Source organism: Diabrotica virgifera, chromosome 6, assembly GCF_917563875.1.
Source record: "Diabrotica virgifera virgifera chromosome 6, PGI_DIABVI_V3a".
Taxonomy (NCBI): domain Eukaryota; kingdom Metazoa; phylum Arthropoda; class Insecta; order Coleoptera; family Chrysomelidae; genus Diabrotica; species Diabrotica virgifera.
Genome location: NC_065448.1, coordinates 86,343,854 through 86,370,725, shown reverse-complemented (window position 1 = coordinate 86,370,725; position 26,872 = coordinate 86,343,854). Strand labels below are relative to the sequence as shown.

General features: G+C 34.0%; 1 protein-coding gene across 3 annotated transcripts in view; it reads right to left on the bottom strand.

The window, feature by feature from the left end:
• Positions 1–6,335: 6,335 nt before the first annotated feature.
• The window catches only part of LOC114339165 (CLIP domain-containing serine protease HP8-like), a 35,767-nt gene continuing 15,230 nt past the window's right edge, over positions 6,336–26,872 (bottom strand). For all 3 annotated transcript variants that reach the window (XM_050652581.1, XM_050652582.1, XM_050652584.1), the window contains exons 3-6: positions 25,620–25,707; positions 15,646–15,836; positions 8,584–8,670; positions 6,336–6,834 (exon numbers count right to left, since the gene is read on the bottom strand). In XM_050652581.1, the coding sequence (XP_050508538.1) occupies positions 6,518–6,834; positions 8,584–8,670; positions 15,646–15,836; positions 25,620–25,707 (683 nt within the window). In that variant the 3' untranslated portion in view covers positions 6,336–6,517. The remainder of the gene's footprint in view (positions 6,835–8,583; positions 8,671–15,645; positions 15,837–25,619; positions 25,708–26,872) is intronic.

Genomic DNA, 26,872 nt, shown 5'->3' with positions numbered 1-26,872 from the left:
TGACCCAGTGTGTTTCTTCAGGTCAACTGACCATCGCGTCTGTGGCCTTCCCCTTTTTCGTTTGTGGTTCCACGGTCTCCAATAATCATCTTTTCCAGGTCCATTTTTCATCCTTCTGCCGTAGGGTGTATCCGGCGAACTTCCATTTAAGCTTTGCTACTTTTGTTGAGACATCTTTCACTTTTGTTTTGTTACGGATCCATTCGTTTCTTTCCTGTCTGATAGTTTAATGTTCAGCATTTGTCTTTCCATGGATCTTTGTGTCTTTGCTATTTTTCCATATTTTCTTTTGTAAACGTCCATGTCTGAGAGCCATATATGAGAACAGGGAGTATTCATTGATTGAAGACTCTTGTCTTTAGGTATTGTGGGTATTTCCTGCTCTTTAGAATGCAAGACAGTTTTCCGAATGATGCCCAGGCCAATCTGATTCTTTTCTTTATTTAATCTAGTGATTTGTTTCTATTCTACTCTATATACTCGTTTACTTGTTCTATTCTTCTTTGTGCCACTGTACTTATTAGTTCTTCTTGTTGATTAGTCATGGTTTTTGTTTTACTGTAATTCATCTTCAGTCCTATCTTTGTCGATGCTCTATCTAATTCTTCCATCATTCTTTGTAATTCTTCTCTTCTTTCTATAGTATTAATACAATATCATCAGCATCTCGTAAGTGATTCAGATATTGCCCGTTTATGTTTATATCTAAGCCATCCCAGTGTAGTTGTTTGAACATATCTGCTAACGCTTGGTTGGATAGCTTGGGCAAGATGGTATCTCCTCGTCTTACTCCTCGGTTTATTTTAATAGGCTCCGTTTGTTTCATTAGCTTAATAGTTGTTGATAGTTGTTGCCTTATTATATATATTTGTAATTAAGTCGGTATATCTGTAGTCTATTCTGCTGTTTTGTAGGGAGTTCTTTACTGCCCAGTGTTCCACACTATCAAATGCTTTTTTCGATTAATACATATGTTCATCGTTAAAAGGTGGTCACTTGTACTGAAGCTCTTTCTAAATCCGGCTTGTTCTCTTGCCTGGTATCCATCTAATTTAGTTGTTAATCTATTCTATTTGTATATACCTACTTCTGTATACCTACTTCCACAACATTGTGGAATTTTATGGAAGTGTCCAAAATAAAAGTTTTCGGTGTTTTAAGATAAAATGAGCTTTCATCAAGTCACAGTCGAATCCATCACCTATTTAATATTTCGTTTAAAAAAGTTTTTGGAGATCATTGCAGTGGTTTGAACAAGGAATGATGGAAGATTCCCTATTTACTTATAACATTTTTATGAGCGGTACCTACTTACTACATATTTATTTTGTCGAATGCGCTACTTGATATAATTCATTATGTGTTGGAAAGTTGAAGATACACATATTTCAGGGAAACTTGGAGGCTCGCCGGTGCTGCAATTTGCTTCAGTTTATGTGTGGGACCATAAACAATGTAATCAAGTTGTTCCGCCAGAGGTAAGAAAGTTTTATATTTTTACACATAATTATACTAGGTGTATATCTGGTAAGGATATCCGTAATTTAGGAGTCATGCAGATATGTATGAATTACTAACTTTATAGTGAGTTCTAAAAGTGGTACCATTTTATTTCAACTTATTACGGTCTTTCTAATCTCTATCAAATTCTCTTGACGGTGATTTTTCCAGTCACGGAGTTTCTTACGGTGACGGTGTGACTCGTTTTTTATTTAATCTGCCTTCTTTCTTCTTGTTATAAGAACCTTTTTTCTTTTTCATCTTCATCATTCTTTTGGCATCATAAATCTAGATGCGTTTTTTCCTGTCTGGCTATGTCCTTCCATTGAATATTTATGAAATCTTGTTTCTCTCTCGTTCAGAAGCGGTAGCCTTGAGAGCTCGTCCTGCCATAAGCGCTTCATTAACAATTAGAAAACAATATTTTACGATAAAAGAAGCCAACAATTCTTATCGGGATCTGATAGAAGTAGGTTCGAACTTTAATTTAGACATGTGATAATTTCAAAAAATTATTTACAAAAAATAATCTTAAATTTAAATTTAAAAGGAATCAAAAAATAATTCGGGGAAGTGAGGTGCAAATTATAGACCTCCCCGCGCCTTCTTTAATTTAACATTCGCTTGGTTTGCAAGTAATAGAAACCATGAAGGCGTAGTAACCAGATACTTGGTCTCATTAATAGTTTTATTTCTCCGGAAATAAAACTTTGAATTGTTAAAAGGAACAACTTTGCAATGAAGCAAAAAACTTTTAATAAAATTGATATATTTGTTTAAATATACCAATACACCAATACTACAAACAAATATACCAATTACTTTTTTTGTGTCTATGGTTTTTATGGAAATTTTTTTGAATTCTGAATTATTCTCCATTTTATTTTTTGGTATTTTTAATTTATTTTCCTATGTTACTACTACTACTACTACTACTACTACTACTACTACTACTACTACTATAGGTTTACAGCGTTCTCCGACGTCTTCCGACTCCTAACCGTCATTCTTCTCTGTTTAATCATAGACCTGGAGGGATTTCTCTTTCCTCTAGTTCTTTTTCAATTCCCTCCCTCCAGCTTCTTCTTGGCATTCCTCTTTTTCTTTTCCCTTGTGGTGTCCATGCCAAAATCTGCTTAGGGATCCTCTCATCTGTCATTCTCTGTACTTGTACATGGCCGTACCATACTAGTTGTTTTGTTTTTATGTCATCAATTATTGTATGTGTGACTCCCATCATTTCTCGTATTCTCTCATTTGGTATCCGATCTCTTCTTGATTTGCCTGCTGCTCTTCTCCAGAAGTCCATTTCTGTTACTAGTAACATTTTCTCCGTCCTTTGTTTCAGTGGCCAAACTTCACTGCCATATGTGATTATACAACGATTATACTTTTAAGTATGGTATTGTATATGAGCTTTTATTTCGCTTTGTATATTGTCTGGTCCCATAGAATGGCGTTCATCATGGATATGGCTTTTCTACCCTGTATGTTTCTGTCTTTTATAGCAGCATCGAGTGTTCCATCTATAGTTATCTTCATGCCCAGGTACTTGTATTCATCGCAGTGTTTAATTTCTACCCCATCGTCTAATGTAATGGACTGCTTTGTTCCTGCAATACATATGGCTTCAGTTTTCTTAATGTTGACTTCGAGACTCCATTTGTTATATTCTTCTATTAGCTTCCGCGTCATGTAACTCAAGTCGTCATGATCCTGAGCAATCAGAATTTGGTCATCAGCAAAACATAAAGTGTATAGTGTTGTGTCGTCATTGAGAGGGATTCCCATGACCTTACATTTTCTTTTCCACAGCTTGAGTGCTTGTTCCAGATAAATTTTAAAAAGGGTAGGAGAAATACAATAACCCTGCTTCAATCCTTTCGTGACCTTAAATCCCTCAGACATCCTTGATCCAGTTTTAATTTTTACAGTCGTTCCTTTATACAGACTTTGGACTGCTTTGATAAGGCCATGTTTAATGTTGGTTTGATGTAGGGTTGACCATAGTTTGCTGAGGGGCACACTGTCATATGTGTTTTGTAAGTCTACGTATGCCAGGTGAACTTCTTTATTGACGGTTGCTTTTTTTTCAATAACTTGCGTAATGGAGTACAGGTGGTCGACTGTGGACCGCCCAGCTCTAAAGCCAGCTTGCTCCTCTGCTTCGTAATCTCTATAGTCATTTTCTATTTTGTTCTTAATAAGTTTCCCATACATCCTACTTATTGTGCTGTTTACCGCAATTCCTCTGTAATTTTCACATTGATCCTTGCTGCCCTTTTTGTGGATGGTTGACATGATAGATATTTTCCATTCTTTTGGTAATTCGGCACCATTTAAGCAGTCTTAGAAGAGTTTTCTTAGCTGTTCTTGAAGTTTGTCTGTACTGGCTTTCACTAATTCTGCAGGGATGTCACAAGGACCAGGGGGTTTTCCATTTTTCAGGGATTTGGTTATTTCTTCCGTCTCTGATTTACTTATTTGTAATGGTGATGAATTTATATACATATATATATATATATATACCTATCATGTTGTCTTCTATGTTAACAAATTCTGGTCTTTGTTCCGTTAGTAATTTTTTGAAATATTCTTCACATTTTTCCGTTGTTATTGGTGATATAACGTCTTTTTTCTTATTAGTTCTCATATTTTTAATTAATCTCCAACTCTCTGTGCTTCTTCTACCTTCTATGTAAGTTGATTTTTTGGCAGTTCTTTTCCCATGATTCGTTCTTTTTTTGAGTTATCTTCTTTCTTACTTTGGCTTGGGCTTCTTTATAAATTATTTTATCGTTAATTAATTAACTAATGTTACTAATTTTGTTATATTTTAGGTTCAACCCATTATATATAGTCAACTGTGTGCTAACGGAAAGAAACAAGATGCCTGTAAAGGGGATAGCGGAGGACCTTTAGTTAATTCCACTATTGATTTAGATGGCGAATTAAGAAATTATCAAATTGGAATCGTATCTTTTGCATCAACTGTTACGTGTGGAATAGAAGATTTGCCTCCTATTTATACTAGGGTTGATAGATATCTGAAATGGATACTTAACATTGTAGAAAATAATCAGTAACGATGATTGAAATATGTAGACTTATTTGTTATTATATTTTGATAACGTAAAAAATAAACTAAAAGAAAATATCTTTAATAGTTCAATTTGTATATATAGGTACTTTACAGTAACCAGAACAACTAATTTATTGCCTACTATGCTCTGCTTTTAAACCAGGTGGAGTAATTCAAATTTACCGCGCCGTAATGCCTGTTTGTGATAAATTGGTCCAACCAATTTACTGCATTGTTATGATATTTTGACACTATTGGTATTTCATAGGTTAATTAAGTTATATCAACAATTTTTTGTGTTTTCTGCGTTATTCCTATAACTTTTAGATTTTTAGTCTGCTTTTATATAAAAAAAAACAGTTGTTTTTAGAACTCTTTAGTGGTGTATTAGTATAATATAATATTTTATGCACTACCGTCGAGGGTTGATATGATCAACCAAAAAAGAAGATGTATTTGGTGATTTTTCTAGTGATTTTCTTAGGTGTGAATCTGTCTTTTTAGTTTACTCCTCCTAATGTAAAAACAAAGCATAGTGCAAAGAGAATTTAAATTAAACTGAAAACCCTATATGTTGAAACTTTGATTATAATCATCCAAGTCAATAGAGGTTATTCACCGAAGTATAATGACTTCCAAAGAAGTTGTAATTCATGATTACTTCTTTTTTATACCCATGAATCTCTTTTTATTCTACGAACATCTAGATTGTGAGGTTAATGAAAAGTTAATTAAAAATAATTCAGCCTTATTTTTATTTATTTTGAGTACGATGCTAACGTAGGTATTCTTAGGTTATGTCTTCTTCTAACCTCTTCAAATGTACAATACAATAATAAATTATTTATTAATATAAATTACTTATTTCAAAATTGTAATTTATAAATTTTGACACAATACCTAAGCATCTAAAATAAAAAAATCTGCTTTTTAATTTCTCTTCGAAACTGTAATTATTGTACGCTCTTCGTAGTAGTGCTACTCACTTCTATTATGGCACTACCCTCCTATAGTCAGGCACTTTTCAAATCCGCCTAAAGAACAGAACAGAATGATATGCGTGTCTCATTCTTTACGCTCAGCATAGCGCTGTAACTGTGGCTTGTCTAGCCGTAGTCGACGAGAATTTCCGTGAACTTTTTGGGGCTAGGTTAGGCTACATTTTTTGGCGCCTTCGACAATGGTTGTCCTGAGCTGCATCTCGGGATAGCCAATTGTATGTTTTAGGATACTAACTTGAAAAAACTAAAAGTGCGAATTTTGTCATGAAATTTGGTACGTGGGGTTAGAATAATATTTGGAACAACTTTTCCAAGTAACTTTTTCCGATATCTCTAACGCGAAGCACAATATCGAAAATTCGCCCTGTTTGTAGATTCGCAGTAGATAGCGAGCACCATTGCTCGACTGCAAAAATTTAAATCTGTATTTATTTTGATAGCCGCAATATAGGGGTGTCTTCATCTTAAATGCGACACACTGTGTATATAGGTATACGAGTATATAATATGTAGAGTATAGTAGAGTATAGAGTATATATTATAAAGGTATATGTGTCGCCTACCCGAATACTGAGGTCACGAGCCTCCACTGGTTATTGGTTCTTTTTACAATCTTGCCATCTGACTTTTGTTATTTATTCTGCTGACATTTTTGTCTTGAATACTACGCCATCTGATCTCACATAGGCTTAAAGATCTCGAGATCTCACACTGGTTCTCATTGGTTTAATCTTCAAATAAATAGAACTAAGTATTTGACTACATATATATTATACATTTATTTAATAACATAGAGATACTCCATATTAACAAATCACTGGATTCATCATTAGGCACTTTACTACCTTAATAATTAGGTACTAAGTACCAATATTTTACAACCCATCTAACTAATATTTACAGTTTTTATATCAATAATTATCTTGATACGTATTTAATACTCTTCCAGATTATCCAGTATCCACCTCATATAACTAGATACTTTTGTATATATACCAGGTCTTCTTTCTGTCCCACAGTTTCTTGGTCCGAATGATACAATACCGTGTTGAATAAATTTCATTTTTCCATTTACTTCTCCAATTTCTTTAAGAGGCCCTCCACTGTCTCCACCACATGAATCTCGTCCATTAGATCCTCCAGCGCAAATTTGATTTGACGTAATTTTGGCAAAGTTGTCGTATATCTTTTGGCACTCCTGAAGAGGTAACACTGGTATGCGCACCTGAAGCAATACTTGACTTTTATAACCTAAAATAAAAGTTTGAATTAAACGAATGAAAGATAAGTTAGATAGCTGATATTAAATAAGCAGCACAATGGAGACAGAAGTAGAAACAAACTGGAAAATACGCAAAAGAAAGAGCAAACAAGTAATTGATCTAGAGGAATGTATAGATCCAGAAAAAACAAAATCCAAAACAAGATAAGCAGTGTTATCGAATCACAATATTGCAGAGAAAAACAGATGGTTTAAGAAAAATTCAAAGCGTATAAAAGAGAGTAAAATAAAATAAAAGTCGCGAAATGAAAAAAGCTTTTTCACCAGGAAGTAAGGAAGACAAAAATGGGTTATAACAAAAATATAGTGTATGAGTTTAAGCGAAGGAATACGTATGCTAAGTCAGCTAAGTGATGCATATAATAAAATGTCAGAATGGAAAAGTATATTCTATAAGCTGTTAAATGGAAGTGGCTGCGAGAAAGAAGCTGAAGAAACTTTGTTAGAATGCGAAAGAAACCCGGACAGTCCAACAAAACAAAAAGTACAGGACACGTAATAGAAGGGGATAAGTCCAAGAATGTTATAATGGTAAAAGCAAGTGAATTTGTGAAAAGGAGAATATACGTGAACAGCTTATTTCAGAAAGGGACCTGAGTTAGTTTTTAATTAATTTCTGTTGACAGTTTAGTTAATTTTTTTTTATAAATGAACAATATTATTAAATTGAAAATTTAAAAAAAGACTAAGTTTTCACTCTGATGGCATATAAAACAACGTAATGTTACTCTACATCCCACCAGAATGAAAACAATGGGAAACTTCTCTGGTTACACCTCCGAGGCTTCTACAATTTGCAAGCCATAACGGATGCTGGGACTAAGGAAGCTGAGGGAATTTTACAATTTATAATTCACGTCCCATCTGCTCAGCGCGGTAAAGTTCCAACGAAAACGAAAATACAGCCGCATCATATTTTAGTCCAATCAGAGAGTGCAGCAAGCACCTCTACCGGTTTCGAAACTTATTAGTCTCTCATCAGAAGGCACATATGCTGCTCTCTCTGATCCAACCAAAACAAACCCCGGCGTGCAATCACGGATTGCAACGAACGAAATGGTATAGATGCCCTAGCGGCAACTGCTAGCAAAAGACTAAGTTTTCACTCTGATGGCATATAAAGCAACGTAATGTTATTCTACATCCCACCAGACTGAAAATAATGGGAACCTTCTCTGGTTACACCTCCGAGGCTTCTACAATTTGCAAGCCATACGGATGCTGAGACTAAGGAAGATGAGGGAATTTTACAATTTATTTACTCGTTCCAACGATTTCTCGTTGGAACTTTACCACGCTGAGCATATGTGCCTCCTGATGAGAGACTAATAAGTTTCGAAACCGGTAGAGGTGCTTGCTGCACTCTATCTGATTGGACTAGAATATGATGCGGCTGTATTTTCGTTTTGCAACGAAATTGAAAATGGTTATTCATTTTTTATTATGAAAATTATTAGTTTTGATCTACCTGTACAGATGTAGTTGACTTATAAGAAAAAAAATATCATGGTACAAAACTAAGGATTTTCATATCCAGACAGTTTTTTGCATATTTCTCGAATGTTAGTTAACAGGGACAATAACGTAACCTAAAAGGGACTCGAGTCCCTTTCTGAAATAAACTGTTCACATGTAGAGTTAAATTCATTATAATTTTGAGGAAACGAACGAAACAAAGATAAGTTAAAGATCTTGTGCTGGTTTATGTAGGTACTTACCATCCTCTGTAACTCCCCATCCTGCTACAATTGCAGATCTACTGGTGAGAGTTGAGTCTACAGGCAAACAGATTGGCTTTACGTTATCTAAAAATTAAAAGAAACTTTATTTTGACCAAAATTAATAAAAAAGTGATAAAAAGCTATATATTGTTTGGGCATCCCGTGCTGAAAATTTCCTTAAAATTTTGATTTATTACTACGTCTTGATTGCAAAAAGATTAGGTATATCGGCCAGCAAATGAAGCATTTTGGCTCGCAATTTTTTCGTCCAGCATGTATTTACTTGAAATTTTCACAGTAGGTAGGTAATAGTCCAAGGATCATTTTCTATATCATGCCGCTGTACGCTAAAACTTTGGGGGTGGTTGTCATCCCATCTCGGGGGTGGAATTTTTTATTACATTTTCACCATGTAAATCGATGTAAAAAATAATTCTAAGAAAAAAATGTTTTTTACATTTTCTTCGTAAAACTAATATTTTTCGAATTATTCGCGGTTGAAAGTAGCAGTTTTTCGACGAAAAAATCCACCTTTTTTGAGGGTTTTAAGTGGCGTTTCAATCAAGAAAGCTGAATGCTTTAAAAAATGCAAAAATGTAGGTACTAGTCTCTCTTATAGTAGGGGAGGAAATTATGCTAAATTTGCAGTTACTCGAGCGTTATGGAGTCCTATTGGGTTGTGAAGATTAGGTCCTAAAACTAAAAGAAAGTTAAGTAAACTTTTACATAAAGTGGGGGACTTTCTATTTTTTAATTATTTCAACAATCGTTTTTTCCGATTATAGCGCCATCTATCCATAATACGAAAAAATGTCTCGAATAAAAGTTATTTCTTTTTACGTAAATAATCCAAATCTGCAATAAACAATGGTGGCTCCTATTTTAGATTTTAAAGTAGCCCCCCACCCCACCCACGTGGGGGGCCGTGTGTGGTGCCATTCGATAGATTTTTCAAAAATATTGAATACCTACGTGTATTTTTCAGTTTTTCGATCTGATGTTCATTTCGCGAAATATCGCGAGGTTCGTATTTAAAATTTTAAATTGACTCCCCACCCCTCTCCGTGGGGAGTCGTGTTTGGTATCATTCGATAGATTTTTGAAAAATATAGAACCCGTATTTTTTAGTTTTTCGATCTGACGTTCTTTCGCGAAATATTCGCATTTTTTGTGAAACTTTATGATTCGCACATTTCCTTACACCCCGCTCAAATCTTCAGATTTTTGAAATACCTATACACTGTTTTGCATGTACCTACTTAACTAACCTTATCTTAATCTGACGATTTCGAGTTTTTCTAAGGAAAGATTTTTCGGAAGAATAAAAAACCGCTAAACGCCGTAAAAATTAGTGGCGCATAAAATATTCCAGCTACAAAAGATCTGATATGAATGTTACGTGGCGCGAAAATGGATTTTCATTTGATGCAAAACAAAATTCTAGTTTTATTTTAAAAGATTTTTCCATAATATTTGCTAAATTTGAAGTAAACGCGCCACAAAAGAGTAACTTTGATACAGTTTGAATTTTGAAACTCTTTTGTGGCGCGTTTACTTCAAATTTAGCAAATATTATGGAAAAATATTTTAAAATAAAACTAGAATTTTGTTTTGCATCAAATGAAAATCCATTTTCGCGCCACGTAACATTCATATCAGATCTTTTGTAGCTGGAATATTTTATGCGCCACTCATTTTTACGGCGTTTAGCGGTTTTTTATTCTTGTATCAGGAGTTTTTCAAAGTTATTTATAAATTAAATGTATGAAGTTAAATGCAATGTTCCTCTATTACACGTCAAGCTTTATAAATGGTCACCTTTGTTGCATTATCTCCCAAATCATCTAGTGTCCATCGAATGTACACTAGATTTTTTTCTATTCGAAATAGATTGAAAAAAAAAATATATTGAGATGGCCGGTAAATGAAGTCGGATTGCCCGTTGCCAGATCAAATTTAGCGTCGTAACCACTACAACTCATAAACCATTTGGGGAATAATCGTTAATTGGATTATACTTTTGTATCTTAATAACTTCTCTAAACGGCTTAACCGATTTTGATCAGTAAACATGAGTTTGAAACGTATTGACCAGTAGTATCTGATGGATCTAAGGTCAAGTATGATAACTGAAGCTATTAGGTACAGGAATTATTTAGCTTTCGAAACCGTTTTTCCCACAGAAAATAGATTTTATCATATTTATGAAGCCTATAACCTAAAAATTTGAATTTTCCCGGATATGAGGTATACATCGTTAGATTCGTCTTGAGTCCTTATACAAACGCTAAGTTATTGGCACAATTCGTACGTTGAAATGTTGAGTAATTGTCGAAAAACCAAAATTTTCAAAGTTTAGTTTTTCATTTTTTCGGCTATACTGAGCCGTGTGTATGTCTGATCCTGACGGCTTGGACACCATTTGAAAGCTTAAGTCAACACTATTGATTTGATATATTTGCGGTTCTCATGCCTCTTCTTGATCCGAATATATATACCCCCAAAAAATATGCCGTTTTGTACCTACAAAGTCCTATAGCTGGCTTATGGGTGGTCAAAAGTCACAAACTACACCGGTTCTAAATCGGCCCTGACCCCCTCTTTAAATACAGAGAAAAAATATCAAATCGGTTTAACTTTCACACACACATACATACAAATCCACAAACATTTTCCCTTTTTTAAATAAAAATTGAGTCACATTTCTAAGCTCTATAACTTTTGAATGGTATAACCGATTTTCAAAATTAGACATGCGTTGGAAAGGTAATGATCAGTTCTATTAGAAACCGCAAAGGTTGGACTTAAATTTTCGAAGTTTTTGGGAGTTTTAGGGACCAGAACGAAAAACAGACCCTATATAGGAAGGGCCGTAAAATCGACACCCTTGGACCAAAATGGATAGTTGACATATGAATGGGTGAGTCTTTTTCTGAACTTGAAGATGGGAGTTGGCACAATTTTCAATTCAGTCAGATTTAGAAAACTGAAAATTTCGTCTATATAATAGTGTCGCGTGTAGGGGGGTGTATTTCTGCGCCACTGGCGAGAACTGCCGTTATCTGGTAATCTTTCCGATATAAAACTAACAGCTTCGATAACTAATAAATCGAAAACTATTAATTTTATCAAAAAAATTTATAATGAATATTTTTTGTTTATAATTAATATTTTTACCAGCATTTGCGGTCAAAATATAAAAAAAAAATTCCACCCTCGAGATGAGGTGGCAACTACCCCCTTGGTAAAAGCGTCTTTCGGCATCATATAGATTTTGATCCTTGGACTATCCACTACTTATTATCAAATTTTTAAACAAATCTATCCATTCTGTAAAAATTGCGAAGTGAAAAATTTCAGTTCCTGGACTAATTATACCTTTGGAGCTCTATAATTTCTGAACTGCTTACCTGATGTTGATCACTAAACATGAATTTGAAACGTATTGACAAGTAGTATCTGATGCATCCAAGATCAAGTAACGTATTACAGGAATTATTGAGCTTGAAAAACCGTTTTTCCCATAAGAAATAGATTTGATCATACTTATGAACCCTATAACTTAAAAATTCGAATTTTTCCAGATATAAGGTATACACCGTTAGACGCGTCCTGATTCTTTCTACAAACGCTCAGTTATTGGCGCAATTCGTAGGTTGAAATTTTGAGTAATTGTCAAAAAACCAAAATTTTCAAAGTTTAATTTTTCAGTTTTTTGGCTATGGTAAGCAGTACGTATGTCTCAGCTTGATCGCTTAAGGGCCATTTGAAAGCTTAACTCAACCCTATTAATTTGGTGTATTTGCGGTTTTCCTGTCTTTTCTTGAACCTAAGATATATACGCCCGAAAAATATGCTATTTTGTATCTACTTAGTCCTCTAGCTAACTTACGGGTAGTCAGAAGTCAAAAATTAGACCGGTTCTGAATCGGCCCTCACACCCTCTTGAAACAAAGAAAAAAAATTCAGATCGGTTTAACTTTTCCACATACATACATACAAACATACATATCCACAAACATTTTCCATTTTTTAAATAAAAATTGAGTCATATTTCTGAGCTCAATAACTTTTGGATGGTACAACCGATTTTCAAAATTAAACATGCGTTGGAAAGGTAATGATCTATGCTATCAGAAGCCGCAAAGGTCGGGCTTAAATTTTTGAAATTTTTGGGAGTTTCGGGGACGAGAACGAAAAACAGGCTTTAAATGGGAAGGGCCGTAAATTCCACACCCTTGGACCAAAATGGAGATGTAACATATGGATGGACGAATCTTTTCGTAAACTTTAAGATGGGTTGTGGCCCAATTTTCCATTCAGTCAGGTTTAGAAAATCGAAAATTTCGTGTATATATAGTGTCGCTTGTAGCGGTGTTGTGCGCCACTGGTGAGAACTGCCGTTCTCTGTGGATTATACACGGATTATACAACACAGAGTAATGGAGAAATAGATGGAGATGCATGCAGTAGAATTAGGGCTGGATGGATGAAGTGGAAAGAAGCGAGTGGTGTGTTGTGTGACAGAAAAATTCCAATGAAGCTGAAGGGAAAATTCTATAAAACAGCCATAAGACCGGCTATGATGTACGGAGCTGAATGTTGGGCAGTGAAAAAGAAAGAGGAACAACGAATGCATGTGGCGGAAATGAGAATGCTTAGATGGATGAGTGGAGTGACAAAGAAGGATAAAATTAGAAATGAGTATATTAGGGAAGTCTAGGTGTGGCACCAATTGTTGCCAAAATGAGAGAGCATAGGTTAAGATGGTTTGGTCATGTTCAACGTCGAGACGTTAATCACCCAATACGAAGAATAGCTGAAGTGCAGATTCCTGGAAGGAGTAGGAGAGGAAGACCAAAGAAGACCTGGGGTGAGACGATAAGGCAGGACATGTTGGTAAAGGGGATTAACATTGATATGACCCAAGATAGAATTATGTGGAGAAATGCAATTAGGGAAGCCGACCCCGCATAGGGATAAGGCAAAGAGAATGATGATGATACACGGATTATACAACATATGGCAGAGGCTCGAAACAAATGACTGTGAATGAAAATCAATATAATTAATAAATTTTAATACAAAAGATTTAATTAAAAGCTTACAAATCTTGTTTAAAAAGTGTTCTTATTTGTATATTGTGTTGCAGAATATTTGGAGTAAATTTAGAACGAACAAATTCTTTTTTATTCTACTGATGCTGGTAGATTAATAGGGCTTTTCATTCACAGTCATTTGTTTCGAGCTCCTGTCATATGTCGTATAATCTGTGTACGTTAATATTATACACGGATTATACAACATATGACAGAAGCTCGAAACAAATGACAATCGATGAAAAGCCCTATCGATGGGACTACCACATTTTTCACTTTATTGATTTTCGAAAATACTGACAACGATTTTAACAACGATTTGACATTAAAAACCCCCATTATAGTAGGTCAATAAAAAGAAAAAAGCCTCAATTTTAGTTCCGCCGAAATCCACGAGAGGTCATCATTGTGACAACATCTCCAATAGCTATTTTTAAATTTAGTTTGACATTTACGAAGTGTCAAACTTAAATGTAAATCTCCTATGCTTTGCTTAACAAATTCAGATTAAAACTAACCTACTTACTAGCAACGATTTCAGATGACGTTTAGTGTGTCGGCAGAAAATAAAAGGATTGTGACGTCACATTTTAGACTTTGAGAACAGTTATCTCGAAGATGGTTAGAGATATCGAAATGCCGTTTTCAGATTTGGATTCATAAGACAAAACTACATAAGAATCCATCGGTAAATCGGCTCTAGGTATTGCAGGAGCGGCAACGCACGAACAAACAGACTTTGCGAATTTATAAACGAAAGTTGTCGTTGAAAATGAGAAAAAAATCGTGAATTATGTCATGTCTTGTTTACTATTCTCAACCATGTTCTGCCTTTTCTTAAATTACTTATTTTTATTCTCTGTCTGAGTTGTCATTTATAATTATTCTGTCTTGCAGAGTACCTAACTCCTACCATTTTTCTCTCCACTGACCTTTGAGCATCTTTTATTTTGATTGCTATTTGTTTTGTTGATGTCTACGTTCGCTATTCTTACTTTACCACTGGCAACGTAATTGATTGAACAGACTTGTTCTCAAATATTGACGAATTTTCTTATTTATTAGAATGTATGTATTTCATTTTAATAAAGGCTGCCCACTCTAATCTCACTCTCCTGTATACTTCGTTATATTTATTTTCTTTTTCAATTGTATTTTTTTTTCTAAATAAATGTAGGTATTCCATCACATTTTCCCATTTCGTATTGGTTATGTTTTCTTGATCCCCTTCGCTTATATCCCCTTCTGTTCTTGACTTATTTGTAATCAGCAATATTTGGCTAATGATGTTTTTATACCATATTTTGGCTGTAGCCTACGATCGGTACAACTTACTTCGTACTGTACAATTCGTACATTAATCTTGTAGAATATTACAAAAGAGAGATATATTAAAATTAGGGAAAATATCAAATTCGCAATAATTTCTATTCGCGGTGTGCAAGTACTTTCTTTAAAAATGTTGCAACTTTCTTAAATAATTCATATTGTCAATTGAAATTGTCAAATTGACGTATATTTCATACCTACTGTCATTGAAGAAGAAAACTTATATGTTACTCCACAATATTGATATGCAATTATGCAATTATTATATAAAAGTAAATTTATTAATTGTATTTTGCTTGCAGTACCTACTGCATTTTAATAATTAATTTTATTTGCTACATACAATATTGTTTACCTTTTAATAACATAACCTCAGTCTTACTTTTTCTTCTTATATTTTTTTGGGCAATAGCTTTGACAATTATCTAGCAGCCAGGACCTATATGATTGGCCAATATAATTAAAAGTGCGAAAAAGTTGCCGAGCTATGAAACCAGGTGTCGCTTTTCCGAACTTGCACGGTTCCAATATACATATACCTATGTATCATAGACATAAAGACTATAAATCTATTATCCTGACTAGAGAATTCTAATATCAAGATAAAACAAATTATGTTTTACAATCTTACCAAGATCGAAATTGGCAGATCCTTTAAGTTTAATCAAGGCAATATCATCAGAAAAAGTTTTGGAGTTATAAGCTGGATGAATAATAATTTTCTCAATCTGAAAATCTTGAGTAGGGGGTGCGCAGTAATTCGTGGTTGGACTGCAGTCTATCTGAGTTTGTACGTTGTACTCTCCCAATCGCACACCAATTCTAAAAATAAAATTTTTAAATGTACATACCTTGATAAATACAATCACTATAAATTAATTAAAACTAGATATATATCTTTAAAATTCTATAACAACTGATTTATATAATATATACAGTTAGATTTCTATCTACATTTCTATTTTTCTATTTCTACATTTATATCAACACTAGAGATCAAGAAATCACCCAAGTATTAAAAGAAAAACAAATAGATATATGCGCTCTACAGGAAACAAAAAAGAAAGAAAAAGGACAATCAAGATAAGGTGAATATATACTAATCTACAGTGAAGTATCAAAAGAAAACAGGGCCAAAGAAGGTGTAGCCTTACTAATACATCAAAAATACCATCAAAACTGATGATAAACTTCTGCACGAATAACGAACTTAGAATAAAAAACACATTTTTTGATCACAAAGACCAATACAAATATACATTTAATAACACCCATGGACAAAGATCTATGATAGAATATGTTGTAACCAACAGAGATATACATCCATCAAAAATAATCGACGTAAGATGCCTCAACTCAGCAGATGTAGGTAGCGACCATAGCCTAGTATTATGTAAAATAGGAATCATTATGAAATAAAAATAAAAATGTATACCATTTTTATTCATTCAGTTGCGGTGCGAAACCAAAACTGTCTTAATTTTTACTCAGATCAGAGAGTGCAGCCAGCACCCTTATCGACGATTTCACCTCTTGTTAGAGGTTCATCAGAGACTGCATAGGCTGCTTTTCTCTGGCCCAGGTAAAAACTTCCGACATATCCATCTCCCACCGCAACTGACGAGATGGTAGTAGGTGCCTAGCGGCATCTGCTAAATAAAAGACTAAGTTTTTCAACCTAATAAAAATATTTGTAAATTAAATATTTTTAAAAGATTTTTAATTGAAAAACTTTATTGGCCCATTTCCTGGTGACAATAAAGTTTTTCAATAAAAAATCTTTTAAAAATATTTAATTTACAAATATTTTTATTAGATTAAAAAACTTAGTCTTTTATTTAGCAGATGCCGCTAGGCACCTACTACCATCTCGTCAGTTGCGGTGGGAGATGGATATGTCGGAAGTTTTTACCTGGGCCAGAGAAAAGCAGCCTATGCAGTCTCTGATGAACCTCTAACAAGAGGTGAAATCGTCGATAAGGGTGCTGGCTGCACTCTCTGATCTGAGTAAAAATTAAGACAGTTTTGGTTTCGCACCGCAACTGAATGAATAACAATGGTATACATTTTTATTTTTATACAGTAGACGCCCTCTTAACCGACCTCCCTTTAACCGACCGTCGGCTTAACCGACCGACCCTACTCCTTTTTGGATGATACTATTTTTAGATTAGAGGTCATACAAGTTTCATAATTTGTCTTGTGAGTGATATTGTTAATTACATAATATGTATATACACATCGACGTTCGTTTCACTTTATGTTTTGACTTAATTTGTTTGAAAATGAATCGTGACCCATGGGAAAAGTTATAACGGACGGACTATATGTACATACTACTTTTTGTTTATAGATCATAAAATATATATATTTTTAATAGAGTTACATATGTAATGTCTTTCTGAGGGTGGTTTTAAAGATTTTCGGTTTAACCGACTTTTTGATTATCCGACCTATGGGCAGGTCCCGTCATGGTCGGTTAAGAGGGCGTCTACTGTATTAGTATTACTCCTATAGAGTAACTAGGTCCATTTTCCGTTGGAACTTTAGCACGCTGCAGACGGGGGTTGTGAATTGCATAGTGTAGAATTCCTTCCCTTTAGTCTTCACTGCAGCATCCATTTTGCTTGCATATTGTAGAAGCCTTGGAGGTTGTCACCAGGAAATGGGCCAATAAAGTTTTTCAATTAAAAATCTTTTAAAAATATTTAATTTACAAATATTTTTATTAGGTTGAAAAACTTAGTCTTTCATTATGAAATACTTCACACCCAAGAGGGCAGCAATAACATAAACAAAAATCAGAGTCGAAGGACTCAATACGGAATCCACGGAATACTTATACAGAAAAAGAATATCAGAGAAGATTGCTCAGAATGGAATATTATAGACCAGGGCGCATCTGTAAAAATATTAGTACATTTGGATGTTGAGAGGTGACTCCTATTTTTTTGCAGAAATTGTTTGAAAGTATAACTCATATACATAATAATATTTGAGTTAATCCTCCCACTCAAAAAGGTCCGGAACATTGTTTAAATAATCAAAATGTTAAAAATTAGTTAAAAATTTTAAAAATTGTCACTTTTGTTGCAAAATAGCGATAATTGCGAAAAAACTATAAAAGAAAGAAGTATTCGCATTTTACGTTTTTCAACCATTTATGCTACACTTAGGACCTTCACATATCACCCAGAAAAACTAAATGATATAGTAAAACAATGCTGTAAATTGTATTAAGGTCGGTTTAATAAATTTTGCAAAATAAATTTTGCAATCCAGCTTTCGCAAAAAATTCATTTTTTCAAAATGTTGCAGGACTTGAAATAAAGCAGACAGCAAGTTGATTTTTTTTTACATATAGAAGAATGGTGTTCCTTTCATTTGCAATTTGCAAAATTAAAATCGGTTAACCACCACGGCGTCAGAAATTTTTTTAAATAAACATTAATTTTTGCTCTGATTGGGCATTCCAATGACCTTTGATAATGAGTGATAAATTTTTTTGTTTAGTACATTTCGATATAAATAAATAAATTTGTTTATTGCAAAATAAAAACACATACTCTGTCCTTTGAAATTACACTTTTTTTAGCAAAATCTTTCTTTGTTCATATATTTTAACTTACAAAATAAAAGTTTATTATTTTTAAACATATGTAATTGTTTAAACAATATTTCACAAACAATAATAAAATTAGTTTGATTTTTGTGGAATTAAAATATTAAAATGCAACAAAATATAGAGTAAAAAAATAATATATTAGATAAAGGTTGGAAAAAATTTTGGTGGAAATCAACTTGCGTAAATCGAACACCGCTGTCCTGCGCGTAGGACCAAAAATTAATGTTTATTTAAAAAAATCCTGACGCCGTGGTAGTTAACCGATTTTAATTTTGCAAATTGCAAATGAAAGGTACAGTATTCTTCTATATGAAAAAAATATTTCAACTTGCTATCTGCTTTATTTTCAGTCCTGCAACATTTTGAAAAAATGAATTTTTTGCAAAAGCTGGATTGGAAAATTTATTTTGCAAAATCTGTTGAACCCGTCTTATTTAAATTTACAGTATTTTTTTACTATATCAAAAAGTTTTTCTGGGTAAAATATGAATGTCCTAAGTGAAGCACAAATGTTTAAAAAACGGAAAATGCGAGTACTTGTTTTTTTATAGTTTTTTTTCGCAATTATTGCCATTTTGCAACGAAGGGTGACAATTTTTTAAATTTTTAACCAATCCTATATTGTAGAAAATTTAATTACGCAACTTTTATGTTAGTGCAACTTTTTTCGGTGGAAGTGAATACTTTTAAAGTTATAATCAAAAAACGAAGAAAAATCGACTTTTTCTTTCATTTTTTGACATTTTGATTATTTAAACAATATTCCGGACTTTTTTGAGTGGGGGGATAACTCAATTATTATTATATAAGTTAATTCCAAGCAATTTCTGCAAAAAATATGAGTCACCTCTCAACGTCCATCTCAAAACAGATGCGCCCTGGACTATTAGAAAAGGATACCATCGAGGAAAGCTGACAAAAACTCAAAGATAACATTATCAACGCTGCAACAGAATCACTTGGAGAGAGGAAAGTAACGAATACTAACATATTAAAAAAGAAAACGCCGTGATTCAGAGAGGAAGTGAAGATACATGTGAAGAAAAAAAGAAAGCCTTTTTACAATACAGAACAAAATAAACAACAGGCATACAATGACTACAAACGAATCAGAAACGAAACGAATACTTTAGTGAGACAAATAAAAAGGGAACACTGGCAGAGTTTCTCAAAACAGATGGAACACGACTTCTACGGAACACAAAAAGAAGTATGGAGAATGATCAGAGGACAAAGAAAGGAATGAACGAATTAATAAAAACGAAACACATTCAGAAGGAAACATGGGCAGACTACTTCCGATCTCTCTTTGCTCAAGCCGACGAAAATAAACCACCAACACCTGAAGTTACGACAAACGAAGAAATAAACATCGAAGAAGGAGAGGTAAAGGAAGCATTAAGAAAATTAAAAAATAGAAAATCTCCAGGAGAGGACAGAATATCGAACGAACTCCTAAAGTACGGAGGACAAGATCTGACTAAACAACTATTAAAACTAATACAAAAAATAATAGAACAAAACAAAACAGAATACCACAAGAATGGAGATCAAGTATCCTAATACCTCTCTTCAAAAAGGAGACAAATCGGACCCGGAGAATTACAGAGGAATTAACTTATTAAACACAACATTAAAATTAACAAATAAAGTGATAGCAAACAAACTTATACAAACCAAACTAGGTACAACTAACCAAATTATACCTACTTTATTATCAATAATAATAGGAAAAGATACGAGTAATCCATTGCCTTAATCTCTCAGAAAGATTTATGGGGCAAGAGAATCACAAGATCTTTTTTTTCCTTTTTGATACACGTACATTCCTATTTGATTTTAGATTTATTTTTATCAAACTTACGCTCTTGTTAATCAAAATACAGAGTTGGCGCAATGGTATCAAATGATTGACATTTCGGGACGCATCTATTCATGTAAATTTTATTTCATTTGAGTGACATTATATTTTTCATAAGATGTGTGCGGTGTACTTTGAAAAAATGTGAAAACTGAATTATCCACGTCCGTCTGTCTGTCTGTCTGTCTGTCTGTGAACACAACTCCTCCGTCATTATACGTGGTAGAATGACAAATAAGGTGTCAAATGAAAGCTTATGATCCAAGGATGGTACTAAAGGTGAGAAATTTGACCTAGGCTGTCTGTCCGTTCGACCTCGAATATAACTCCTCCGTCATTATACCAGGTAGAATGACAAATGAGGTATCAAATGAAAGCTTATAATCTAAGGATGGTACTAATGGTAAGAAATTTGACCTAGGCTGTCTGTCCGTCCGACCGCGAACATAACTCGCCCGTCATTATACCAGGTAGAATGACAAGTGAGGTGTCAAATGAAAGCTTATAATCCGAGGATGGTACTGAAGATAAGAAATTTGACCTAGGTTGTCGGTCCGTCTGTCCGTCCGACCGCGAATATAACTCCTCCGTCATTATACCAGGTAGAATGACAAATGAGGTATCAAATGAAAGCTTATAATCTAAGGATGGTACTAAAGGTAAGAAATTTGACCTACACTGTCTGTCCGTCCGACCGCGAACATAACTCCTCCGTCATTATACCAGGTACAATGACAAGTGAGGTGTCAAATGAAAGCTTATAATCCGAGGATGGTACTAAAGGTAAGAAATTTGACCTAGGTTGTCGGTCCGTCTGTCCGTCCGACCGCGAATATAACTCCTTCGTCATTATACCAGGTAGAATGACAAATGAGGTATCAAATGAAAGCTTATATTCCAAGGATGGTACTAAAGGTGAGAATTTTGGCCTAGGACTTCCGGTTTTAGAAATGCGATCAGAAGTACCTACTGTTTTAAAGTCAGCGGCCTAGTACAAGTGATATATTATTCGACGCGCTTTCGCTAGACGAGAACAAATATATACTTCCGGTTTCATGACTGTCTGTCCGTCTCTTTGTCCATATGCGAATACAACTCATCCGTTATTAAATAGAATGACAAATGAGGTGTCGAAAGCTTAATCCAAGAATGGCATTAAAAATGAGAAAGTTGACATCGGACTTCCGGTTTTAGAGTTGCAACCGTAAGTACTGTTTTAAAGTCGAAAATAGTATAGGCGATATATCATTCGACGTGCCTTAGCAAGATGAGAACAAATGTAAAATTTTGATTTTTATATGTCATTTCCGGTTAAAAAGTTCTAACCAGAAGTGCCAATATATTCGCAGAAATAGTACATGTAAGACATCAATCGAAGCGTATTGAAAAGTTGAGTTCGAATCTTTATTTCTGATTTCGAAATCGTTTCTGTTTAAACAATGATGACCCAAAGTTTAGTAAAAATGACTCAAAATTAGTAAAATCGTATATCAATCGACGCAAAGTTACACGAAGACTTCAAATATCGACTTCCAGTTATATTTTCGATTACTTTGGGTGAAAACCTAGGACTTACGAAGTCCAATTACTTGTTACATTAGCAGAAGAACAACAAGGTTTTAGGTCAGGAAGATCATGCACTGACGCTCTATTTATATAATGAGGCAAGTTCAAGAGAAATCGTTACAAGAGAATACAACAAACCGGTATATTTATGTTTCGTGGAACTTACGAAAGCTTTTGACAGGGTCAAATTAAAGGATGTTATCCATTTGTTATACTCAAGAGAGGTGCCTCTAGGAATAATTAAAACGATCGAAAACATCTGGCTACCAGAACAACACAATAAAAGTAAAAGTAGAAGATGAACTAACTGACATAATTAAAGCCGGCAATAGGATAAGACAGGGGGATTCCTTGAGTCCTTTATTGTTCAACCTGATCATGGATGAAATAATAAAAAAGTAAGAACTAAAAAAGGATACCAAATGGGAGAAACACAACTTAAAATAATCTGCTATGCAGACAATTGAAGTGAAGACAATTTACAACGTATGCTGCACCAATTTAACATAACCGCCAGAAAATTTAACATGTTAATTTCTCCAAAAAGGGCACAATGCATGGTTATAACAGCAAATCCAGTAAGATGTAAATTGGAGCTGAAGGGTCAGATAATAGAACAAGTGACGGAGTTTAAATATCTAGGTATCACACTATCGAAACAGAAGTGGAAGAGCAAGTGAATAGAGCAAACAGAGCCGCAGGGTTGTCTGAATGACACAATATGGAGAAATATAAATATCGGAAAAGAAATGAAAGGCATAATTTACAAAACAGTCATCATACCAATAATGACATACGCGGCAGAAACACGAGCCGACACAGAAAGGACAAAAATATTGCTCGAAACAGCGGAGATGAAAACCCTCCGAAAATCGATGGTAGGACTCTACGGGACAGAGCTAGAAGTACAGATATACGACGGAGATGCAAGGTGGACAACATTAATAACTGGGTAAGAAACAGAAGAATATAATCTCAGAAGAAGGAAGACGATCATTGGGAAGACCACGAAAACGATGGAACGACAAATTACTAGAGGCACATTGAAGGAACAGACAGAGTCATATTTATACAAAAGAAGAAGAAGAAAATTTCTACAGGAATAAATAAAACGTAGATGTGATCTAGCAAAAGTCGCTGTAGGAAAAATGGTCAAAGTATGGAAGGACTCTCAAAGTTCATAAACTCTAAAAATGATGTTGATCAACTAATACTTAATATTCCTAATACTGACATCATCTTCTTCTTCTTCTTTGTGTGCCTTGCTTGTTTTCATGCATTGGCTATCGTCGTATTAAGAAACTGATGAAATGTTTCTCGGTCGGCAGCTATATGGAACAACTCCTCGACCGTTCGACCTGTCCATTGTCTAATGTGACGCAGCCAGGACAGTTGTTTTCTTCCAATCCAGCGTTTTCTTCGATTTTGCCCTAAATAATCAACCGGAGAAAGCGATATTTAGGTCCTCTCACTTTAATACTGACATACGGATGTGAATCTTGGACCCTAAGACTAGCGTAAATAAGGAACAGCGATGCCACTGAAATGTAGTGGTGGTGAAGAATGTTACCAATTCCGTGGACCGACCAAAGGACAAATAATTCAATTTTAAATGAGCTAAAGGTAAGCAAACGACTCTCCAGTAAAGTCCATCTCCAAAAATTAAAATACTTTGGACTTGTTATGAGACGAGACATAGAAAACATGGAAATACTTATTATCCAAGGGAAGGTAGTATGGCGGTACTCCACCCTCAGGTACATCCTAGGTTAGTTGGGGTAGTTACCCCCCATGATAGGGGTTGATGAAGTAAACACTTTTACTGAATACTTATTTATTTACCAACTCTAAATACCACAGTAATAGTTAGTGCGTTCGAAAACTAGCTGTCTCATTATGTATCTGAATCACGAATGATAATTGATAAACTAATGAAATATAATGATCCACAATGCTTTGCTGTAACTATAAATAAACTCGGAAATGTTGATGTTTTTAATGCTGACTTCAGCTTGACCGAGAATTAAGAATAATATTGAACCGCTGACGAAGCGTTATTGAAAACTGGTGCACTTGTGTTAAGTAATCGGTGTCACCTCAATTATTTAAAAACAAATAGCTTTTAACGTGATGTTTGTTTTGTAGAACATTTAAAAATTAAACGAATATGTCTTGCTCTTATTTTGGATGATGATAATCCTGTACAGTAGACGGCCTAAGAACACGAGGAAGATGGATCAACCAATGACAGAAATCTTTGGAGACGGACAATACACGAGATCACGATGACCACTACACTCCTTGTGGAGGGTCAGGACGGAAGAGAGGGAGACGTATAGATTTCATTAAAAGCATTTCCAGTTTTGGGATCAGATTCATTGTTATAACCAGACAAAAACTGTTCAGTTTAGCTGAAATTGTCCATTCCAAATCATTAAGTATTCTTTTTCTTCATGTACCATGCCCTGTCGGAACGTTGGTTATCATCATAGCTATCTTAATTTATTCCACTGTCACCCTAAATAGCTTGCTTTTAGCAATCTCATACCAATCTCGCCAGTTCTTCAATCATGAAGTTATTCCTCGTCTTTGACTGCGTTTGCCTGCTATTTTGCAGCATTATATTTGGGACTTCACATTACATGTCCGAAATACTCCAGCTTTCTCTTCTTCATGCTTTTTAGAATCTCAGTAATCTTGCTGAGAGGTTCTACTATTGTGGAGTTTCGAATCTTCTCCACCCAAGAAACTTTTAAAATCCTTCTATAGCAATACATTTCGAAAGCCTCAAGGTGATTTAGATCGATTTTATTCAGTCATAGTCCAGGACTCGACATCGTAAAGTAAGACCACGAACACGTAGCAGCGAAGTAGACGAATTCTCAATGCCATTAATCATTGAATTGGCAAAATAGGAATTAAGGTCAAATTAAAAATCTAGATAGAAACATAACTGGGAGTCATAGATAATAATGAGAGTGTTCATATTAATGAAAAAGGGAAAAATAAACACTGGACTTTATAAAACCACCGATGAGGTATCTAATAATAGAGAATAGCAACTAGAAAGAAAACATTGATTTAACTAGTAACGTAAGAAAATTACTGAATCCAAAACATCGGTCTTCTTTTTGTCTTATAGTGTGTCCGGCAAATCTTCATTTCAATTTTGCAACTTCTTGTCTAACATCCCTAACTTTGGTTTTCTCTCGTATCGACCGGTATATTATAGTTCCATAAAAATACAATATTTAACATAAACCACAAGATAAGTTTAAGACTTATAAACTTAAGACAGTTTAAATATAGTTAGTATATTATACCCCATTCCACGAATATACGACACTCTTGAATTATCACGACAACGAATATTTTACTGTGCAAAATATGAAGAATGAAAATAAATTGCAAATTATATTGTTATTTATTGAAGTAATTATTAGAGCAAAATACTTTCATTCTTCTTATGTTGCACACTAAAATATTCGTTGTCGCGATAATCCAAAACAGTCGCATATTCGTGGAATACACCATATATAGAACACATACTTACACCGAGGGATCTGATACGCAATGGGCTGCTGTAAGTACATATCTGTCATTTATAACAGATCCTCCACATCTAAAATCAATTATACCATCTGAAAATATAAAACATAATTAGATAAAAGTAGAAAGTATTAGTACGTTCTTTAACGGTAAAATATTGCAAAGCCTCTAAATTTTAAAGAACCGCTTGGAATGACAGGAAATTTGGCATACACATACATAGCTAATAAGTCAAAGAAAAAAGTGATATTGTGCCGATGTGTGCTTTTGTCATGGGGGTGGCTTTCACCCCTTCTCGGGGGTGAAAAAATATACGTCCAAAGTAAGTGAATATGTTCATTTTTCAACAAAATAACCGCGCTTTTAGACGGTTTTTCGCAAATGACTCAAAAAGTAAGTATTTAGTCGAAAAAAAAAACATTCTTAGCAAAAATATAGTTCGCAAAAAATTTAAAAAAAAAGTGTATATTTTAGGTCTCTATACATGAAAAAAGCAGCTAATGAAAAATAGGTTCATATTCGTTCAATTCCAAATGGAATACTTTAACGTGAAAAAACCAAAAAATGAAGCACTTTTTGGGGAAAATTCATTACAAATTATTTAAAGTACCTATTTAAAAAAGGTTTTATTTTTGTTTTATAAAAAAAATTTCTAGCATCAAAAGTAAACAAGTTACGCTCAAAATAAAGTTAGTCCCTTTTTTTTTGGTAAAAAATCGGGAAAATCACCTTCTAATTAGTATCTCAGATGAACTTAATCGTTACCACTTCACAAGTTTCTTTACTCGTGTATGTATTGTTTATATGATCTGTAAGTTTCATCGGTTCAAAGTCCTTATTTTTGCAAGAGCTTTAGTTAAAAGGGCTTGAACGAGTCACTGATCACGAGTGTATGCAAATTTAGAAACACCAAATCTTAATCAATTTTTGTCTTACAGAAAAACAAAAAATACAAGTTATTCAGAAACGTAATACTGACTTTTTTTTGAGATTTTTGGTATCTCTAACAATTTTTAAGTTATTTTGAAAAAAAGCATATTTTTCAAAATTAAAAATTATAAAAATTTTATTTTAAAACCAAATTTTTTCAAAAATAAGCACTTTGAGTCAATGAAACTTACATATCATATAAACACAACTTAATTTAAATAATTTGTGGAGCGGTAAATATTAATTTCAGTTAGGTTGCCAATTAGGGGGTAATCTCCCCGATCTTTTTTGCCAAAACAAAAGGGAGTAACTTTATTTTGAGCGTAA